The sequence below is a fragment of the Rhopalosiphum padi genome, chromosome 3 (genome assembly GCF_020882245.1).
Source record: "Rhopalosiphum padi isolate XX-2018 chromosome 3, ASM2088224v1, whole genome shotgun sequence".
Lineage (NCBI taxonomy): Eukaryota > Metazoa > Arthropoda > Insecta > Hemiptera > Aphididae > Rhopalosiphum > Rhopalosiphum padi.
The window spans coordinates 27,116,311-27,137,365 of record NC_083599.1 but is presented as its reverse complement, the minus strand read 5'-3'; the positions used below and the strand labels follow the sequence as shown (position 1 = coordinate 27,137,365).

Genomic DNA, 21,055 nt, shown 5'->3' with positions numbered 1-21,055 from the left:
GATAAAACCGAGCCACTTGAGACTTGTGGGACGTCATAATAACAATAATGATTCTTAAATCGTGCATCACACCAAACCATGTTCAAAAGATAATAATATTCAGTTTGACATTCCGACTCCACAGTAGTAGGCATACAGAATACAGATACAGCTATAGGTGTAGCAATAAATAGGTGTTAAATAAATATTTACGATACGATAATATTGAATTGGTAGGTTTGGTTGGAACAACTAGATTAAGGCACTATAAAGGTGCTCTAACTAGATTGTACATACATTTTAGTATTTTACGCGTCGCATGTCAAGATCCGACGATCTTGCGACTCGCGTCGTTGAATAAATTTATATAATATTATTATGTGTATGTTCCTTTGAAATTTGTTGATATTTCTCAATCTACGTTTCAAAAGTAGGTTGCCGACGGCCGTAACGCCTCATGATTTATATTATTAAAATATTATGTTGTGCTTCTATCGGATCCGCAGCTGTTGTTCTTATACACATCGGAAACAGTAACGGTGTACCGAACGTTCCGTCAGCCATCGAATACGTCGCCGCGATGTCTCTATACACGACTGTACGACAACGACGCACATAGATAATTATTATCTATAACTGTGAGCTGTGACGACAACAACTTACTGGTGATGTCGTATTATTTATTATTATTGTTTTATTATTTATCGCCTGATAACACGTCTGATAATTTAAAACACTTTGATAGCGATCGAGAGTTCCGCAGTATTTCGTGCGCAAAATATATCAATCATGTACGGTTCCGTGGTGTTCGTCTCCCGTCCGATGGTCGATCATTTCGCGGCGTTTTGCTAAGTCCCAACGGTTTCGCTTCACGCTGCTTCGCCGGATCACCGTCGTAATAGTTTAATATCATCATCATTACCGACATCGTTTCTCGTCCGCTGTGTCCCGCGCACCACTGATGGACCCATGTCACCGACGTCGGCTGACACGTTGGATCGATCAAAAACAATGTTAGAACTTAGCGTGCCGAAAAATGTTTAGTAAAAAAGTACAAACGGACGTGAAGAAATCGGCACACAAGATATTGGACCCGAAAAAAGACACTGCGACGAGATTCAAACATTTGAAATTTTTACTAGGTAGGTTTTGCGATTTTGAGAACATCAATATTAACAATATTGTGCTGGTTAGGTTTATCACATTTTTCCGTATTGTGATCAAAACCGTATCATGACGTGCATTGCGTTTTATATTGTTTCAGACAACAGTGACGAAAATGAATCTAAACATTTGTTCGAAAGCAACTACAGCAGTATCTATCAAATATTTTATGAAAGTTTCATTAGTGTTGAAGCCAATTTGAAACAAAGAGGTAGATAATCATTTTTTATTTTTTATTGGTACCTAATTGTGGTTTTATAATATTAAAAACTTCCAATTGTTTAAAATTATTTTTTGTGAATTTTTAAAACATTTTCAAATTGTTCAAAAAAACAAAAAGTAATTTTTATCAGTTTGTAGAATCAAACTTTTAATTTTGTACAACATTTCTTTTGGTTAAATTAATATTTTCAAGATGAATCACAATGTATCAAAGTAGTTTAATAATTTGAGATAATCATCTTTAGATAGACATCTTGTTTTCATTCTTTAATATTAAATATATTAGGTATTGAGATATGTCTTACTATTTTTTTAATTTACTTACTTAGATATATGTTTGTTAATATTACTTTTTTATTCAATGTTTTTTTACAGTAACTAAAATTCATAGAGATGAGCTTGATACTATATTAATAATATTAGAAAAAGTATTAACATTATGTCCAGAAATTGTAGCACAAAGATGGCAATGTCACAGTATGTGTATGATCATAACCAAACTATTACATCCAGAAAATTCATGGCGGTTAAGACGTGATGGAATAAAGTAATTATTATTAAAATCAATTTATAAAAATCATGTGTATCACTAATTATGGAAAATCCTAGATTTTTTATTTTATGGTACCAAATTTTGGGACATAATGCACCTGACTCGGTGCATGCAATATTTGCAACACTTGTACCTGGGTTTTCCAGTCCAATACCTGAACATCCTGGATTGGCAGCACTCTGGAATAACCATTCATCTTCGATTAATTTACATGAAAGTTTGTTGGGTAAGTCACATGTTAATAATATTAACAATATTATTTATACTAAAATTATTATTCTTTTTATTATTTAGGTCCAGTCAGTACTGTAGAAACTAATCTGTTATATGCACCACAAATGGGTGAAAAACAGCCAGATGATGTAGTCAAATACTATTTAGAATCCCTTCTAGAATTAATGGTTAATCAGGTAATAATTATAAATGTATTTATTATTTATCTGGTGTTTAACTAAGTATTTAGAATAAATTATTAATTATATTAATTGATAATAATAATGCCAATTACCTACGAATAAATTAAGTCTGTAGTATAAGAAGAAATAGAAATTATTTTGGCCGTCTTTTTCTATATTACATATTACTAATTTTTTTATGTGTATACTAACTACACAAATATTTAACTATGTATATTATGATATTGCCTAATTTCACATTAACAATATATATTTTTGATATTTTGTCAACAATTTTCAAAATATTAATTATTTATTGATTGACACCATTCTTCATTTAGTTGTTAATGATTTTATGAGTCAAGATGGAATAAATTAGCTGCATTTTTAGTTTTATATATACAGAGGCAGATTAATTTTTTTTACAGCTATAGGCACCAAAAATGTTCTGTCCCTATAATGGGTGATCAAATTATAACACTCTTCCCCCCCCCCCAAAAAAATACCCACTCTAAATATTAAATATATATACAATAGTAGTGGACATCCATTTGAATTTTTAGACAATTTTTTTATTTTGATTATTTTATTTAGCCTACTTTGAAAAATGTCAATGGATGTCCACTAAATTTTAATAAAAACCTATAATGATAACCATCAATAATAAAACAAAACTATAACCATTGTTAGGAATATTAAGTAAATCACTACAATTGACAATATTTTTTATAATACAAATTAAAAAGTATACAAAACAGATGTTTAACTTTAACATCTACTACATCTAAACTTAACTTACTATTTTAATTTTAAAAGTTAACGTCTTGTTTTTTGACTTGCAAATTTATTTTTCCCGACAATTACGACGACATCGCGTCGATTTCCTGATAAGAATAATAAAATAGTAATCATTGTTGCTTGATATATGACCCATAGTCGACCGTACGTATTTTTAACATAGCGATGCGGGCTCTGGGCCCAATAAATGTGTTAAATAGGTATTTAAATATAGTATTATTAAAAACTGTTACTGTATTTATAATGGCTATAAATTATAATGAACCAAAATAAATAGGTATACCGTATACCATATACGATATACAAAAATATAAAATATAATAAAATAGGCTAATTATTAATTTTTTTTTCATAAATATAAAACAATTAATTTTCCAATTTATTTGTATACGTTTGATGTTAGCAAAATTAGATTTGCGATTATCACACTACTGGTAATGAAAAGTCCTAATAATTTTGTCAACTGTTTCCTGCTTTAAATAATTTTAAACCATTATTTACACAGATTACTGAATATACAAGTTGTATATAAATATTAAAAATAATAATAAAACTAATACAGATAAAATGATATCCTAGTGTATAATAATTCAAAATAATATTTAAAAAATAATTTAATCTATTAAACATAGTACTTGATTCTATGACATTTAACCAGTAGTTCGATAATCATAGCTTTAATTTTAATGAAGAAATACTGTTGGTGATTTACAATATTGTGAGTATAACTTATTTCTTTTAAATATGTGTAAGTACCTTTGTCTCTTTTTTTTACTTAATTTTTGATAATTGGTAACAATGATGCTCTCTTACGTTTAGGTACTATAAAAAATCTTTTTAATCTTTCTTCAAGAAAACATCAATAAAATCCAAAAAGAGATCTTAAAATAGATCTAGGTAGAATATTAAATGACATTCACTAAATAATTGTATATGTGTTAGTGAAAATGTATAAGTTAATATACTATTTTATTATTAAAGTACATTATTTTTAATCTTTACAAATTTTAAAATCAAATAATTTGGATAATAAAAGTATAAATATTTTGTAAACGTAACAAAAAAGTTTTATAAGCTAATCTAGTATAGTTTGATAATTATTATTAGATTTTACAAAATATAAAATCAAAATAAGTATTATTATTATTAGTAATAGTACTTATAACTTGTATATATATATATATACATGTATGTATATATATATAAATTTAAATATATTGTTAATTTTAAAAGAAATTTCCTTTTATTGATCTTCTTAAAAAAATATACATAAAATAATTGTTATTGATGTGTTTAGTTATTTTAATTTTTAGTTTAAATGAATAGTCAAATATTCTCTGAATAATGTAATTCATAGGTATTGGATTTACTGTTATATGTTTTTCTTTTCTTTTGGAAAATACCTGTTAAAGTAGAAATATTCTAAAATTCACACTCAGTGTTTCATTAAAAAATTGTACCAGTCAGTTATTATTTTTAAATTATATATTTTTCATAACATTTGTGGCTAAATTGAGTTAATGGGTTCTACACAATATTGTTTTTCAAATTATATAATCTATTAATCTTATTTGTGGGGGAATTATTACACGTTATATTAAGATATATAAGCTTATATTTTGATTAGAGTCAGTACAATTATAGGTTCAAAAATTATTTCTATTCCTTTTTATTTTCAAATTTTTAAATTAATTATAAGTAAATATGAATTGAAATGCATAAAAAGAAACTTTTTTGACATTAATAAAAAAAAAAATTTTCAAATGATTAAATAGTTTTTTTTATAACCTATGAACTGTGACATATAAATTAAAAATAATAATACACTATTTAATTTTAAATTTTATATTTATTACAATTTGTTTAAATAATTTTGTATTTGACGAATAAGTATAAAAATATTTTTGCACCTAGTTATAATTTATTATTAATATCTTATTACTTATCAATATTTAACTAAATTTGTATTTAATAATTATGAACGAAAATAATTAAATCAAGTTTGAAATATTTATAGTTGAGTAAATTGAATCAATCAAACTCAAAGTTAAGAAAATTATCTGTGTTCTCTAATGTGATTTTGTATGATATTTAAATTTTTAATTGAGCTATAAGAAATTTTAATTTGTAATATTTTACTTACTGAACATTTGCTTAAAAATTAAAATATTCTAGAAAACTCAAAATAATGTTATCTTTAAATTTATTGTAAGTTAGTTCATTCAATTATTAAAGCATACTTACCATTCAGATTTAATATTGAAACTTTTGAACGTAATCTTGATCTATTGCACATTTGTAAGATAGATACAACAAAGCACTGATCCTTTAAAAATACCTAAATTCAATAAGTAATTTTTTTTAAACATAATAAAATATGCATAAATATGTGAAGTCAAACTTTGTATTTAATTTCATTATTTCTTAGAACAAATTTTTATTTTACCTAGAATATTTTCAAGCATCACCAAAAACATCTAAATACAAGAAATCTTGAACCCAAGTAATAATTTAAAAGTCTTCTAAATTTAATTATCAAAAAACTTTCTGTAAATATAATTATCTCATAAACTGTTATAGAATTTAACATTTTTATTCATTTTGGATTCATAATAGGAATAAAAATAATTGTACGTTAATTAATTAATTAATATAGATAATTTCTTACAGTTTTTACTATAATTATAGTTTATACTTTAAGTTATACAAATTAATTATCTTTTTAGTGAATCATTTTATAGATTAATGTACAATATTTAACATGTAAATATATTTAATAAATTCTAACTGAAATGTATTGATTATAAATATAAATCATAGAATAATTAATTTTATTTAATTTTCATTAAGTAAATAAATTCACTGTATTTTACAGACATTTTTGTTTCTATAATTTTTTTTACAAATAATAAATATAATAAATAGTTATTCTAATTATTTTTTTATTTATCCACATCAATAATGTGTATTTAAAATTAATAAAAATAACCAAATAATTATTTAACATTTACAACTTATTTTTTTTAACTGAAAGATTTTGAATTAGTACAACAATATTACATAAAATTAAAAATATGATATACAATTATAGGTCATCATATCCACTTGTATTGTCTTTCTCTTATTTGTGCATAACATGGCCAACTTTACATTCAGAATAATCCAATTTACTCTGTTAGAGTGAATTGATCTATTATCAAATTTAAAAGTGAGTTTATCTATCTTGAGTCCTACGATGTATTTTCATGGTATTTTAATTTAGTAACAAGTTATAAACTATTTGAAATTTAAATTTTACGTAATAATAAAACAGAGACAACACATGTGGGTACAGTGACAGTCAAATAATTTTGTATTGGGGGGGGGGAGATATGGCTGATTTTTTTAATATGCACTAATTAATCATTAAAATATAATTTGTGATAATGGTCTTAGCACTTATGCCTAATATCAATTTTTTAAATTAAGGTAAATTATTAGGTATTTTTTTTATAAGAAGTGAGGAGTGTATTGTTATTGAATATTCACGATCATCAAGCGGGGTAATTTCCATATATTTTGTATAAGTAACTAAATATTAATTATAATAACAGCCTTGTTCCTAGAATGAGTTTAGAATCTAGATAATAATAATATATGCTAATACATTTTTGTAAACGTAAAATTTTCTATGTTGCGCGTGGGTTAGAGAGTGAAAAGATAACAAATACTTCGCTAGCATCCTCTAAATAACTCTAATAACTTAACATTTTTATCAAAAAAATTAATATTTTCTAGAGATGATGCAATTTTAAAAATATTTTGAATCTTCTGCTATTTATGGACATTTGAAATATTTTGACTTATTTCAGTTTTATTTTGATCTATGTTGATAATAATTTCAATTTTAGTAAAAAATCTTGGAAATCAATTAATAGATAAATAAATCGTTTCTTATTGTGTTTTTGAAGTTAAAATATTTGCAAAATCACAAATATTTACATTCTCAAAATGTTTAATATAAGGTTCCTTATAAACTAGTGGTGCCCAACCCGCGGCCCATGTATTCTGTATGGCCCATCAAAAATTTATAAATAAAACAAAATATTCTAAAAAAAGTAAAATTATATTTACAGTGGAACCTCGATTATCCGGGGTAATGGTGGGGAGAGGGTCACATGGATAAGTGAAAACCACGGTTAATCGAGACTTTTTATAATAATGAAATTTTGAAAATTTTTATTTAATTATAAATACATACATACATACAATTTTGAATTTTTTTATTCAATTATAATTAGAAATATATACAATAATGTTATACATAATACGTCTACAGTCCATACTTATTTTTAAATTTTCAGAAGAGTGAGCACGGTTAATCGCGAACACGGATAATCGAGGTTCTACTGTATTTATTTATTTTATAATATTTTAATAATAATAAAATTAAAAAAAAATGTTTAATGTGAAATTTCAACTAGTGTTTGCTTTACTAATAATGAAAAATCTGGTTCGAATTTAGTTGTTCTAATCCTCATGATTGAATGTAGATGTTCATCTGTAAGTCGCGATCTATGAACTGATTTTATTTGGTTCATTCATGGGAGTAATTGTTCACAAATATTCGTCGAGCCAAATACAGTTGCCATTTTCATTATAACGTTTTTTAAAGTAAATAAATTTTCATTTAAAAGTTGAGAATAAAATTTTAAAATATCATTTTTTTTCATTTTTTGATATACTTATCATCGTATATTTCTATGTACTTACAATGTTACAATGTATACCTCAATCCGTGATCTTTTCAATAGTCAATAATAGATAGGATATACGCCATATATATTGTACACTTATTATGTATAACAAAATTATATTATTAGATTAATAAGATTGGGATTATTTGTACTTTTATATTTGATGGCTCACTTGGAGATGATTGTTTACCAAAGTGGCATGTTGAACAAAAAAGGTTGGGCATCACTTTATATTAAATATAAATGGTCCTAACTGGAATTTAAAAAAAATAGCACTGAGCTACATTAATTTATTGGGTGAGATAAAAATAAAATGTTGATGTAATTAGAAAAACACAAAAAATAATCATTTTTTATTAAACAATTTTAGTTAATTTTTTTAGAATTAAAAGAATATTGACATTAGAAACTTGTAACTGTTATTTAAATTACCAGTTTCTAAACCCTAAGAAATTTTAAAAATATATAAAGTATTTAAAGGCTATCTATAGAAGTATAGACAATATCCAATATATTTTCAAGATAATTATTTGAAATCTACTATGATCTACTGTGATCTCTCTGACTTTTTTAGTGTTGTTGTTATACTTGTACATAAAACCTAATACAGTAAAACCTGTGTAATACGGAAACGGTTGGGACCGGATATTTTTTCCATTTTAGACAGGTTTCCATTTAATACAGGTTGTAAAAAAAAAAATCCCGATAGATCTTTATTACATGTATATTATATATATTAATTATTATTGCATTTTACCTACTTTTTATTCTACATTATACACTATACACTATTATATTTATATACTCCAAAATTCATCTAATGTTTTTTGTTTTGTTATTTGACTTCCCATTTTCTTTTCTACTAAATTTTTTAAGTTGAGAATTGATTCAAGAAGTTTTCATTATTTTGATCCAATGCGAACATTTCTAATCGTTTTATTTCATGGAGGGCGTTTTTGTATGTTTTAACGAAATAATCTGTATAACTGATATAGATTATATTTATTGACTAATAGTTTTAAAATACATGACATATTATTTCCATGATATACAGGTGCATAACAAAAAAAAATCGTTTCCATTTCCACGTTAAACAGGTTCCATCTTATTTAGGTAATGATATATTTAAAAATACATTAGGTTCGCCGGGACCGTAGCATTTTTCCATAAAAGTCAGGTTTCCACGTTATTCAGGTTCCATATTACACAGGTTTTACTGTAAATTGTATTTATGTATTTACTTTAAAAATGGTGAAAATTGCATGGTAAGTCAGAGGATGCATGAATCACGATAAACATCTATAAAAGTACTTGTGAATATAGTATTTAAATATTTGAATAATAATTATGAAAACTTATATTATATAATATGTCATGTAATATTGTTTTTAAAAAAGTATGTAAATCTAAATTGTTAAAAAATTACGATTTTTACACACATATTCACATTTTATTTTATTCTCATTTTCCATGTAGATAAAATACAATTTTATCAAAATAAATTTAATTAAGCTTATATATTTAATTATAGCTTCAGTAACTGCATTGGTAGAAATATACATATTATGTATAATTGTTTATCAACATAATGCATGAAGGGCTACAGGGAAAACAATAATAGTCAAAAGAAATTTTTTTTCTAATTATTTTTTCTCTCATAAAATCTGAAATGTAAATTTAATATTTTTTTTTATTCATTGTATCTAAAATAAATTGTATAACTACAATAAATTATTTTGAATTATTTCGTACTTGATCTCTTGGTTGTTTTGAGTTCTGAAACTTTAAAATTGCAGTACTGAACATTTTAGGAATATGGACTATTATCGTTTTCCCCTAACTCTTCATTTATTATTTTGATATTTTTTTATGGATAGTATAGTTTTTTGAAGAAATAAACTATAAATAAAAAATTATTTACAGGTTCCACGTATTATGTGGAAAGATCTGAAAAACTGTCAAAGGCGTTGTTTTAATTATTTATTTGAAAAATTCAAACAATTTTATTTACCTGCTATTTTTCCGGATTATTCAACAGCTACTAATGTTTATAAACAAACAACAGGTTAGCATAAGCCAAATTATATTTATTAAGCTTCAACTTATCTCATAACGTTAAAATTATTTTTATTTGCAGATCTACCAGATTGTTCTAATCAAATCAGAAATGATGCAAATAGTAGCTGTAGAGTTTGTGTGATAAAATGGCTTGCTGGATATACTCAAGATATTAAACAAAAACACTACCCAAATATTCCTTTGATATCAAAATTTATGGGGTAAATTAAAAGATAAAAATAAGTTGCTTATTATTGTTATATTAAAAGGACGTCACATTCACATTTTTATTTTAGTCTTACAAATGTAGAACATAGTAATTTTGTGTTCAGTGGTTATATTTGGTATTTTTAGTTTTAATATTAGAGTGAATCACTTATTTTCAAATATCAAATTTATAGCTAAGAACATAATTTGTATTGGTTTGTTGCAATATTTTAATTATTAAACAAGTTATGACCATTTTAAAATTATTTTTCATGGTATGAGTAAAATATTAATATATAGAAAATAAATCCAACCATAGAATACAGATAATGTTCTTACCTCTAAAATTGGCTGTAGGTAAATTCACGCTAATATTAAAGCTAACAATATAAAATAGAAATGGCTGAACATACAATTGTTATGTTATGTTTATAAAAAAAAATATATGTATCACGTATATTTGCTATCTTCTAAATTTGTACCATAATGTACCTATATTAATTTAATTTTTGAATTAATAATATCAAATATTTATTATAGAGATAAAGCTCAATTAGTAGCTTTTGAAATTGTCAGAGATACTTTGTACAAATCGAGAGAAAATGTGAATTTAATTCATGAAATATTTCGTCAGGCATTTTTATTGAATTTTAGTTGGGCTATGGCAATAAGAAGAACTATTGCTGTGTACAAAGATTGGATTCAATTAAGTGTATGTATACTTAAAATAAAGGTTTGTGTAATTGTAGGTACATAAATTAAGAAAATTTTGTCCACTATACAGGTTTCTCAACAACCTCCTTTCATGTTAGATCCAGATGGAACAAATGTACAAATGTCTAGTTTAGATGTAAGTTAAATCATTGTTAATTAATTATTTTTAAAACATTAGTAAACATTTTTTCAAATCTTGTTTAGAATAATCCAGAAGAAATTCCACCAGTTAAATATGAACCTAAATATGGTGATATTAGAGCAGGATTTCAGGTAATTTTTTTAATTACCAAGAGAACCTTATTCACACATGTGTTGTCTCTGTCTTACATACATACAATATTGAAAATTTTTGTTCAGCAGAATTTATTTTGTGATGTTAGCTTTAATATTAGAGTAAATTTACCTATTATCAAATTTAAAGTTAAGAATAATATCAATAAAAGTGTATGACAATTCCTAGATAATATTCTTACTTTTAAATTTGATGATAGGTAAATTTACTCTAATATTAAAGCTAACGTCATAAAATATGTTCTGCAGAATGCAAATTCGCTATGATGTACCTTAGTAAAACAGAGACAACACATACGAGTCCAACACCCTTTTAAGTATATTGTTATTACTAAAAAAAATTTTTATCATTTTTTGGTTGAAAATATAATTCTTAATTAAATTTATGATCTAGAATGTCATTCAATTGTTTATGACAAATGCATTACATGTATTTGTGGCCCAAAGTGGTACTGAGTATCCAATGTTGTTGGAAGAACAAGTAGATACCTGCAAACGAGTTTTAAATATTTATAGATATATGGTCATGCACACATATATGTCTTTAAAAACTTGGTAAGAAATTTGATTTTTTTCTTTTAACTCATTGTTCTTATAAATTAATATATTAAAAATTACATTTTAATTTAAAAATTTGGAGTATTATTACTGTATTATGTCATTATGTAATGACATATAAAATGTATTATCATACTAAATATAATTATAACCTGACATTCTAAATTTACGCATTTATTTCTTGTAGTCTGGCATGTAATTATTTATTTGAAATATCAACTAGATAAGGTTTTAACCAGTATGAAATTTTTATCTTAAATAATGGCTATATATTCACTAATATACATTTGAAGTACACATGGAAAAACTTAAAAATTGTTTTTTTACTCAATAGCTTAAGAGGACGTCTTATCCACATATGTTATCTTTGTCTTACACACGTAAGACATAGTAAATGTTTGTTCACCAGTTTCAATAGTGTACTGTTAGTTTTGATATTAGAGTGAATATACTTATTATAACACTTAAAGGTAAGACTCTTATTTAGGATCCCACATAGGATTTTATTAATATTATTATTTTTAAGTAAGTTATGACCTTTTTGAAACTGTATATTTTTTAATGACTATAACTTTCTTAAAAATAATATCAAAAAAAAAAAGACTATATAATAATCTTATCTTTAAATTTCATACTAGGTCATTCCCTCTAATATCAAAACTAACAGTAAACAGTACACTATTGAAACTGGTGAACAAATGCTATATCGTACGTGTGTAAGACGAAGACAACATATGGGTACTATGTGTCTACGTCCTCGTTATGAGATATACCATTAAATTCGAAATTAATCGTTTTATATACTTTTCATGACCGTTGATCAATGAAATATAAATTTTTTTATTTTACTTCTAAAAGCTTATAATTTGTAATGGCAAATACAATCTTAATAAATCTCTGTTTGATTTTTAGTTTTTATAGTTCTATTATTGCTGAAGTTATTAAATTACAGATTATAGTAAGATTTTTTGGCGTAGTTACCACAGGGCGCAAAATAACAGATAAAATAATATTGGTTTTATGTAATTGTAAATTTATTTTTATTTAATTTGAAACAAAATATTTAATGTGATATAAGTGTGATTGGGTTAATCTTATAAAAAAAATAAATAAATTTGGTTACGGCAAAGTTTTAATGATAAAGGTCAAAGAATTAAATTTATATTAGGTAGAGAAAAAAATATATTTTGCCTCGGGGCGCTGACGAGGGCAGTTACGCTATTAGTTGTATACCTTAAAAAATAACAAATTTTGTGTTAAAAATGTTTTTTTCTAATAATTTATAAACATTTTAATTTTTTTTTATACAGGGAGCAATTATTAAATGTTCTATTAAGAATAACTACACTTGTTTTGAATAAAAAACCACCCAGACGAAAAGAAGACACTTTATCCGGAAAATTAGCTCCAGCAATATTTCAGGTAAAAATAATGGAGTATTATGAGGACTTTGTACCTGCATGTGTTACCTCTATTAAATACACGTGTAACATCAAATCTATGTATCTTATTCTTTCTACTACAGTCGACTCTTGATAATTCGAACCTTTGATAATTTGAAACGTTCGGTAATTCAAATTTAATGCTCGTTCTCTAGAAAATCTTGCGGTAATTTGAATAAAACCATTCATTTCAAAACACTCGGTAATTCAAAATTAAATTTTGGGAAAATTGGCCACTAACACGTAACAATTCAAAGTTTCATCCGTTTAACGCTTGGTAATTCAAAGTTTATTCACCAAATATATTTCTTATAATCTTTTCGTTAATTATTTACTATACAATCGAGTAGAAATTTAGCTTACTATTTTCGATGATTATAAAATTATTATCGAAAGTACTTTATCATTATTTCTTATTCTTCTCTTATCGCATTTCAACTCGTCGATAGCCAAATGTAGTTTTTCTTCGTAAACGTAACTTTGCTCCAGTCAAAAATCAATGTCAAGGTTTTTAAGCATTATTCACTATAGAAAATACTATTGAATAATTGAAACTTAGTTCAATAAAGCAGGAATCAATTACAGATTTCTTGAAAAAATAATAATCTTTTATAATATGTATGTAATAATTTAATTTTCATAGCACCTATAGTTATACTTATAGACTATAGTTTAATTTACATTTTAAAAACAATAAATACATAATTGTAATACTGAATAATTTGTTGAAATATTTAATAATTATGTATGTACAATAATAAAAAATAAATATTTTTTCTTAAGTCTCAGTCATTAGAATTTTTTTTATGCTTTCACGATATTTCAAACTACTCAACAATTCAAACTCTTAGTAATTTGAAATTTTTTAAAAGTCCCGCCAACTTCGAATTATAGAGAGTCGACTATATATGTTTAAAATTAATAAATTTATCTATGATCAAATTTGTAGAATAAAATATAATATAAACAGTAATTGAGCAAACATTTTTTTTCTTATTTTTTTACTGAAATGAGGTACCAATTTGATTAATTGAATTATTTAAGTACCTAAACTCATTTTAAAATAAAAATTTGAAAAAATAACTTCATATGAGCACAGTTCAAATTATTTTATACAAATTTGATCATAAGTAAATTTGTTCTTATATGAACTATAAAAAAATATAAATAAACTGTAGTAAGAATCGATACATAAATATAGATTATCTATGTTACGTGTGTGTTAGAAAAACACAATACATGCAGTCCTTTTAAGGTATCTTTGGTATAATATTAGTTGAAATACTGATAATTATATTTAATAAAGTTGTGTTTGTTATAGTAAATTTGTTTATAATGTATAGGTATATAATGTTTCTCATATATTTAAATATTTATAAATGCTAGAACAGTTAAGTTGCTATCCATTTTTGATCATCTAGATTTAAAAATTTCTTTAGGCATAAAATAAAATATTTTGGTAGTCATCCCTGCTGGAATTTCAAAACAAGCGAACGTTTTCAGGTATTTTCTTTTAAGATGTTACTGTCAAATAAATGTTATTAGCATGAAAGTATTTGTTTGGTATAAATTAAGAGAGAAATTCAATAAAATAAATTATTTATTTACTTTAGTAAAGTATTTTTACCATAGGTATTTTTTTCTTTCGAATATGACATTTTATTATTACACCACAAAATCATGGTCATAATAATATTATATAACCCATTAGTATATTAGTCGTTCCAAACTAACTCAATTGGTTTTAATTTCTATGAGAAACCATATTGTCTAACAAATGTGCCTGTAAATGTAGCATGAAATTCAATATTTATATAATTATATGGTTTTTTATGTTTTATGTACACAAAGATTATTTTAATATACATTTTATAATATGATATTGGTATAAAAATATTGGCATTTATAAACGAGCATGCTCTTGGCCACATTAATGTGTCTAACTTTGTTTTAGCTATGAGTGAATGCTTTAAACCTATACAACATATATGTATGCAGTGTTATAGCCATTATGGTTAAGAGGTTTTTACTAACTACTACAGGGGTACATTTATTTGGTTAAGTATTTTATAATAATTCAATAAATGTTTAGTCTATTAGTTTACTTTTATTATATTAAATGTTTATAGTATACATCATAATTATTATCGTTCACATTACATTATTAGTACTCAGAACTCTGTATTTATAGTTTAAAATAAATATTTTTTTTAAATGTTATTTTGTTGATGTAAATTTAATTTATAAGTAAGAGTATTCAGAAAAATTGTATCACATTAATTGTTACACATCTACATGCATATATGTAAAATTATAAGGGGAAAATTTCAAATCTGAGCATGCTTGTGCCAAGTGTTAAGCAATTATAATATTAATTATCTAATGTTTTTATTTAATATAGACTTTGATTGTGACTTGGATAAAAGCTAATTTAAATGTACCCATTTCTGAGAAATTATGGGATCAGTTTCTAACAGTACTTTGTTCACTCACTCAATGGGAAGAACTCATAAGGGAGTGGTCGGTAAGTATTTTTTTTATTTATTTTATTTATATTATGATTATTTAAAATATATATTAATCTTAGTATTTGCAATGTATCTACTGAAACATGACATTTTTAGAATTGCTTGCCATTGATTAACTCACTGTAATAGTTGTGTTGAATTTGAATTCAATTATAAATCATTAATTACAAAAAATGATTCTGAGCGAGATCATCTGTCAGCCTATATTTCTAAGGATATTTTATTATAAACTTATGTTTCTATAAGTAATTTTATTTACCTATAAGTAATTTGGTAGGTTGAACACAGTTTTGATAGAATCATAACATATATTAATTATTATTTTATGATATCATGTAATATATATACCTAACCTTTAAGTTTAAACTGGTGTACAATAAAATTATGTAAATAATTATATACATAATTTTGAAGTTTCGAGTCTTTATCAGAATCATTTTATTAAAATATAATAACTAAAATTGTTGATTGTTGTTTAAATAACCAATTTTATAAAAATTTGAACTTGAAATGTTTTATAAATAAATTATTTTATTTATAAAGTATTTTTGACATTTTTATATTGTTATAAGTGCAACTTATAAGATAATCTTTATATTATTTTTTTTTAACTTTTTAACCTGTCATAACATTTTTATTAACTCTCTGAACAAAAAAATAAAATTTTAAATACTTCAAAAATATTCAAAACTTTTTTAAAATTATACAGTGTCTAAAACATTTTTTTTTTGTATTATAACAAATAAAAATTGTTTTTGTCAAAAATTGGCATTGCATAAATATTCTTTACTTATATTTTATACTTCTCAATTATTAAGATAAGTACAAGAAATTTTTATTTTTTATTCTGCAAAGTATCAATGCGATTTAATTTGCTACCTACTTGAAGTCTTGAAGTTAAATATATTTTCTCTATAATACAAAGTATCATTTGACACATTCATTACTCTGCGTAGAATCTAAAATAATAATAAGTTTATTTATAAATATTTTATTCTTTTAATAAATTATATAATTTTTAGTTTTAAGACTTTATATTTTATGCAATATTAATCATTTTTTAATTTTTAATTTTAATAATGTATTTTTTTTTTATACTTAAAATATTTCAATACTTAATAACAGTATTAGTAAATAGAATTCTGTTGAAATAATAATTATTTAAAATATAATTAAATATTGTACACATTATATTTTGCTATATTATTAAAATCCATTCTTTTTTCAATGAGATACAAACATTATGTGTAATCATATAGTTTTAAAATACATTTTTGCAGATAAATATGAACTTTATTTATTTAAAATTAAATTCAGATTTATGAGCACATACATATTTAATTATTTAGTATAAACTATTTTATAATTACACTGTGCTTGATGGTTACAAAAAAATAATTATTTAAAATTGCGTGGTTGCTTAATAGATCAATTAATAATAATAACTTATCATAGTTATAAATATATTTCTTTGTCTGATCATTTAAACCACAATTAAATTTTTGTCTATTAATAATGATATATTGTGTGATTACCCTTTATTTTTAAAATAAGCATTAATTATTTTAATTTTATTGTTATGAAGAAAATAAATTAAGTTCATATTCAGAATTATGTTATACTTGGTCTTTTCTTTATTTGATGTAATTTTTTAAAATAGTTAAAATAGTAATAATAAATAGGATAGGAATTGGGTCAAAATTATTAAAACACATATTAAAATAGTTTTAGTGTATTTACAGATAATGCTTTTTATTTATTGTTGGATATCTTGGTTTATATTTGTTTCTATTTAAATAGAAGTTGATTTTACAATTTTTCAAATTAATATTCATATTTTAAATTATTTATAAATATTTAAATTTGAATAGATGTAATAGTAGAGGATAAGTGATAACATAAAATATTTTTTATAGTTTTTTGCACATACAATTTTTAATATTTATGTATAATAATATTGTCACAATGATTTATTTACAAAATACTGTTATTAAAATATTAATCTAATAAAAATGATTAAAAACTTGCAAATTGCAATATCCAAATTTAAATTTCTAAAATATTTAATTTTGTTATTATACATTTTTCATGTATGCTTTCATTAATGTTAATTAAACAAAATATGTATTTATTAAATAAAAAATAACTTTAATATTATGTATACTTATTATTTCTACATAGTATTATAATATTATTTTTATCTATTCAAAATTTAGAATGAAATTAATTTGAAAAATGTGTTTAAATTCTTAATTATTTTTTCATTTTAGAAAACATTAGAGACTCTAACAAGAGTATTAGCCAGACACGTCTATGGTCTGGATTTAGCTGATTTGCCATTAGATCGTATATCAGATAAAAAATCAAGAAGAAAACGTGGCAGTACTACACTAAACTCTACATATAACATGTGTAATTTGTCACACACACGAGTAAACCAACAACGAGGTTCAGTGACAGGTAATTAATTTATCATACCATTGTTTTGATTGAATATTGATGTCTCATGTATATAAATCAATCTTAGAGTTATCTTGATAATAATATATTATTTGTTTGTAATTCAGGCTTAAATAATTTAATGCCAACTGAGTATAACTAAATATAATTTTTGAACATTTCATAACCATTATACAAATATTTAGGTATAGCATGATTAGTTTTTTGGGAATGGGGGGGAGGGGAGGGCTATAGCCTATAATAGTTAAAAAATGGTAAATGTATACGTCATATATTTTAAATATGTATCCCACAATTTTTTCGGGATTTTTTTGATTTGTGACAAATCTTTTTACAAATTTTACATGGTAAATTTGACTGTCGGAGAGTAGATTTGTTATATTTAATATAATAAATACTATACCAAATTAAATTCTTTCTGCATATTTGTATTTATATAAATTATAAAAACCACTCATTAAGGAACATTGCTTTATCAGTTTGACCTCTATGGTAAATGGTAACTATAAAAATTTAATCTCAAAAACTAAAAACTGTCTTGCCTGTAAATAGTTAAATTATTTATATTTATATAATTTAGTCTTATACATTTTTTTTATTTAAGCTTAAGTACTTTAATTTTATATAATTTAATCTCATGCCTAAAATAAAAACAAATAAAACTTAAAATCCAGGCATGTAATAATTAATGAGTTTCTCAATCAATATTAAAACTTTCAAAGAAAACATTGAATAAAAATACATATTATTACAACAACAACAAAATAATGTTATGTATGAAATTATTTAACAAATAAATATCTTGATAACTTTATAATTATTAAATATGTTTCAAGTATGTTTTTTTACAAATTTGATTAAAAAAAAATAAAAAAAAAACAGTTTCAGTTTCTATACACAATAATATAGAAAATGGTATATTTTACCTAAAGAGTAAAAAAATTTAGGAGGCTATAGCCTCCTTTGTCTTTCCATTCAACATATGTTGTTAAATATATATATTTTTTTTTAAATAATTATAATCATTTCTTTCTTTTAGATTTATCCTACTCATAATTGTATTTAAGTCAAAAGCAAAGTAATATTTAATTTCAAATTAAAACAGAAGTGTTTTGTTTTAATAGACGTTTATCCGTGGATTATAACTTATATAGTTATGAGTTGGCTTAATATTTGTATGGTAGTATTTTTAACTTTTTTTTTTTTTTACCTAGACAATCAATCAGATAATACAACTAAAAGACGAACATTTATAAAACGATCAAATAGTGATTCAGATATATCATACTATTTATTTCAAAAATATAGTGATACTGATACAGTTTTCAACATTACTGGTATAATATTAAAAATCAATAAATTATTATGTATTTCATAAGTATTTTTCTCTGTATAGAAACACCGACAACAGATGACCTTAAATATAACTGGAAAGATGAAAAATCATCTAAGTGTTTATTTAATGTACGAAAATGTCATTCTTTAGAAAATTTATCACAATTATTAAGTAAGTTACTTATTGAAAACAACTGTGTACAGAAATTATTCTACTAATTTCAATATTTTAATAATTAAATTATCTATTTTTAGTGTTACGAATGCGAGACACACATTCAAGGTCACCCTCTCCAGTACCTTCAACTGGTATGGAAAGTAGTTTATTTAAAGAAGCACACATGCAAATAGAAATTATGTCATCTCAACATCCTTCTTCAGGTATAGTTTTATAATCAAAGATAATCGAATAAAGTTGAAACATTGTATTAAGATATTATTTACGTATTAAAGAAAAAGTAACCAATAAAAAGTCAGTCATGTCTGGTGGTGATGTAAGAGGATGGACACCCGATGTTGCTGCAATATTATGGCGTCGAATGCTCAGTGCTCTTGGAGATGTAAATACATTAGAAAATCCTTTACTTCATGAACAAGTATTTCAATACTTACTGGACCTCAGCACAACTATGACCAAAGTAAATCAATAGAAATTGTCTTTCATTTTTAAATTTATAAATTAATGTATTTTTTTTATAGATATATCAAAACCAAGGAATGGTAGAAGAAGAGACATTTGTGTCTCTTGAATTAGTTCCACCAATTTCTGTGATTTCCCCTTGGTGTTTTCAGGCAAGTTAAAAGTGTTAAAAAAATTAATTTTTACTAAAAAATACTTTATATTTATTTTGTTTAATTTTAAATTATTATGATGATGTTAATATTTTGTTTAGGCCCTAAAGTTACCAAAAGCTTACAGAAATGGTAAACTCCACGCATATAAGTTGTTATGTCAGATTACTTTAAATAATAGAGATATGCCTCAAGGACAAAAATATGTCACACAATTTTTTAAAGTTCTACATTACGGTTTAACTTCTAGTGATCAAGTAATTATAATCAAACATTTATGCATATTATTTTTGCAAACCAAGTAAATTAATATATATTTTATTTTATTATGTTTTACAGGAAGTTGTCAACACTATATTAAAAAATACTGGTTCTGAATTTTTTTCTCACCAACTTCCTGGTTTTACTTTGCTTACATTAGATTTTGTTCACGCTTGCAATGAAGTCCTTAGTGGAACAAATGTTGTTCTGGTAATAATATTATTATGTTATGTTAAATATATTTATATGTGTGTGTGTGTATATGAGTATTTTTAATTAGTGTAAAACAATTTATATTTATTTTGAATTATTCACTTTTTATTAACTATTACTATTTAAAAATGTAATTAAGTGTAGTATTTTTTTGTTATTTTACAGGCTCCACGTGCTGAAGCTGTGTCTATATTAGGCTCTCTGTTAAGTTTCCCTTCAAACCTTACCAAAGTACCTTATCTTAAACCAGATTGTCATCAGTTTGTTATAACATATTGTCCTGATATAAAAGTAAGTTTAAATAACACTTTGAATCTTGTTGAATATAAGTCATATTATTATATTA

At 23.9% G+C, this 21,055-nt stretch overlaps 1 protein-coding gene across 3 annotated transcripts in view; it reads left to right on the top strand.

Annotated features, from left to right (window-relative positions):
• Positions 1 to 298: 298 nt before the first annotated feature.
• LOC132924576 (ral GTPase-activating protein subunit alpha-1) overlaps positions 299 to 21,055 on the top strand; it is a 32,692-nt gene continuing 11,935 nt past the window's right edge. For 2 of the 3 annotated variants that reach the window (XM_060988967.1, XM_060988966.1), the window contains exons 1-22: positions 299 to 1,121; positions 1,244 to 1,354; positions 1,741 to 1,912; positions 1,975 to 2,144; positions 2,213 to 2,328; positions 9,771 to 9,912; positions 9,985 to 10,126; positions 10,653 to 10,824; positions 10,897 to 10,962; positions 11,031 to 11,099; positions 11,515 to 11,675; positions 12,989 to 13,100; positions 15,522 to 15,644; positions 17,919 to 18,108; positions 19,323 to 19,445; positions 19,505 to 19,615; positions 19,699 to 19,824; positions 19,897 to 20,081; positions 20,143 to 20,235; positions 20,337 to 20,492; positions 20,575 to 20,706; positions 20,875 to 21,000. In XM_060988967.1, the coding sequence (XP_060844950.1) occupies positions 1,016 to 1,121; positions 1,244 to 1,354; positions 1,741 to 1,912; positions 1,975 to 2,144; positions 2,213 to 2,328; positions 9,771 to 9,912; positions 9,985 to 10,126; positions 10,653 to 10,824; positions 10,897 to 10,962; positions 11,031 to 11,099; positions 11,515 to 11,675; positions 12,989 to 13,100; positions 15,522 to 15,644; positions 17,919 to 18,108; positions 19,323 to 19,445; positions 19,505 to 19,615; positions 19,699 to 19,824; positions 19,897 to 20,081; positions 20,143 to 20,235; positions 20,337 to 20,492; positions 20,575 to 20,706; positions 20,875 to 21,000 (2,904 nt within the window). In that variant the 5' untranslated portion in view covers positions 299 to 1,015. The remainder of the gene's footprint in view (positions 1,122 to 1,243; positions 1,355 to 1,740; positions 1,913 to 1,974; positions 2,145 to 2,212; positions 2,329 to 9,770; positions 9,913 to 9,984; positions 10,127 to 10,652; positions 10,825 to 10,896; positions 10,963 to 11,030; positions 11,100 to 11,514; positions 11,676 to 12,988; positions 13,101 to 15,521; positions 15,645 to 17,918; positions 18,109 to 19,322; positions 19,446 to 19,504; positions 19,616 to 19,698; positions 19,825 to 19,896; positions 20,082 to 20,142; positions 20,236 to 20,336; positions 20,493 to 20,574; positions 20,707 to 20,874; positions 21,001 to 21,055) is intronic. The other variant, XM_060988965.1, reaches the window with a different exon arrangement.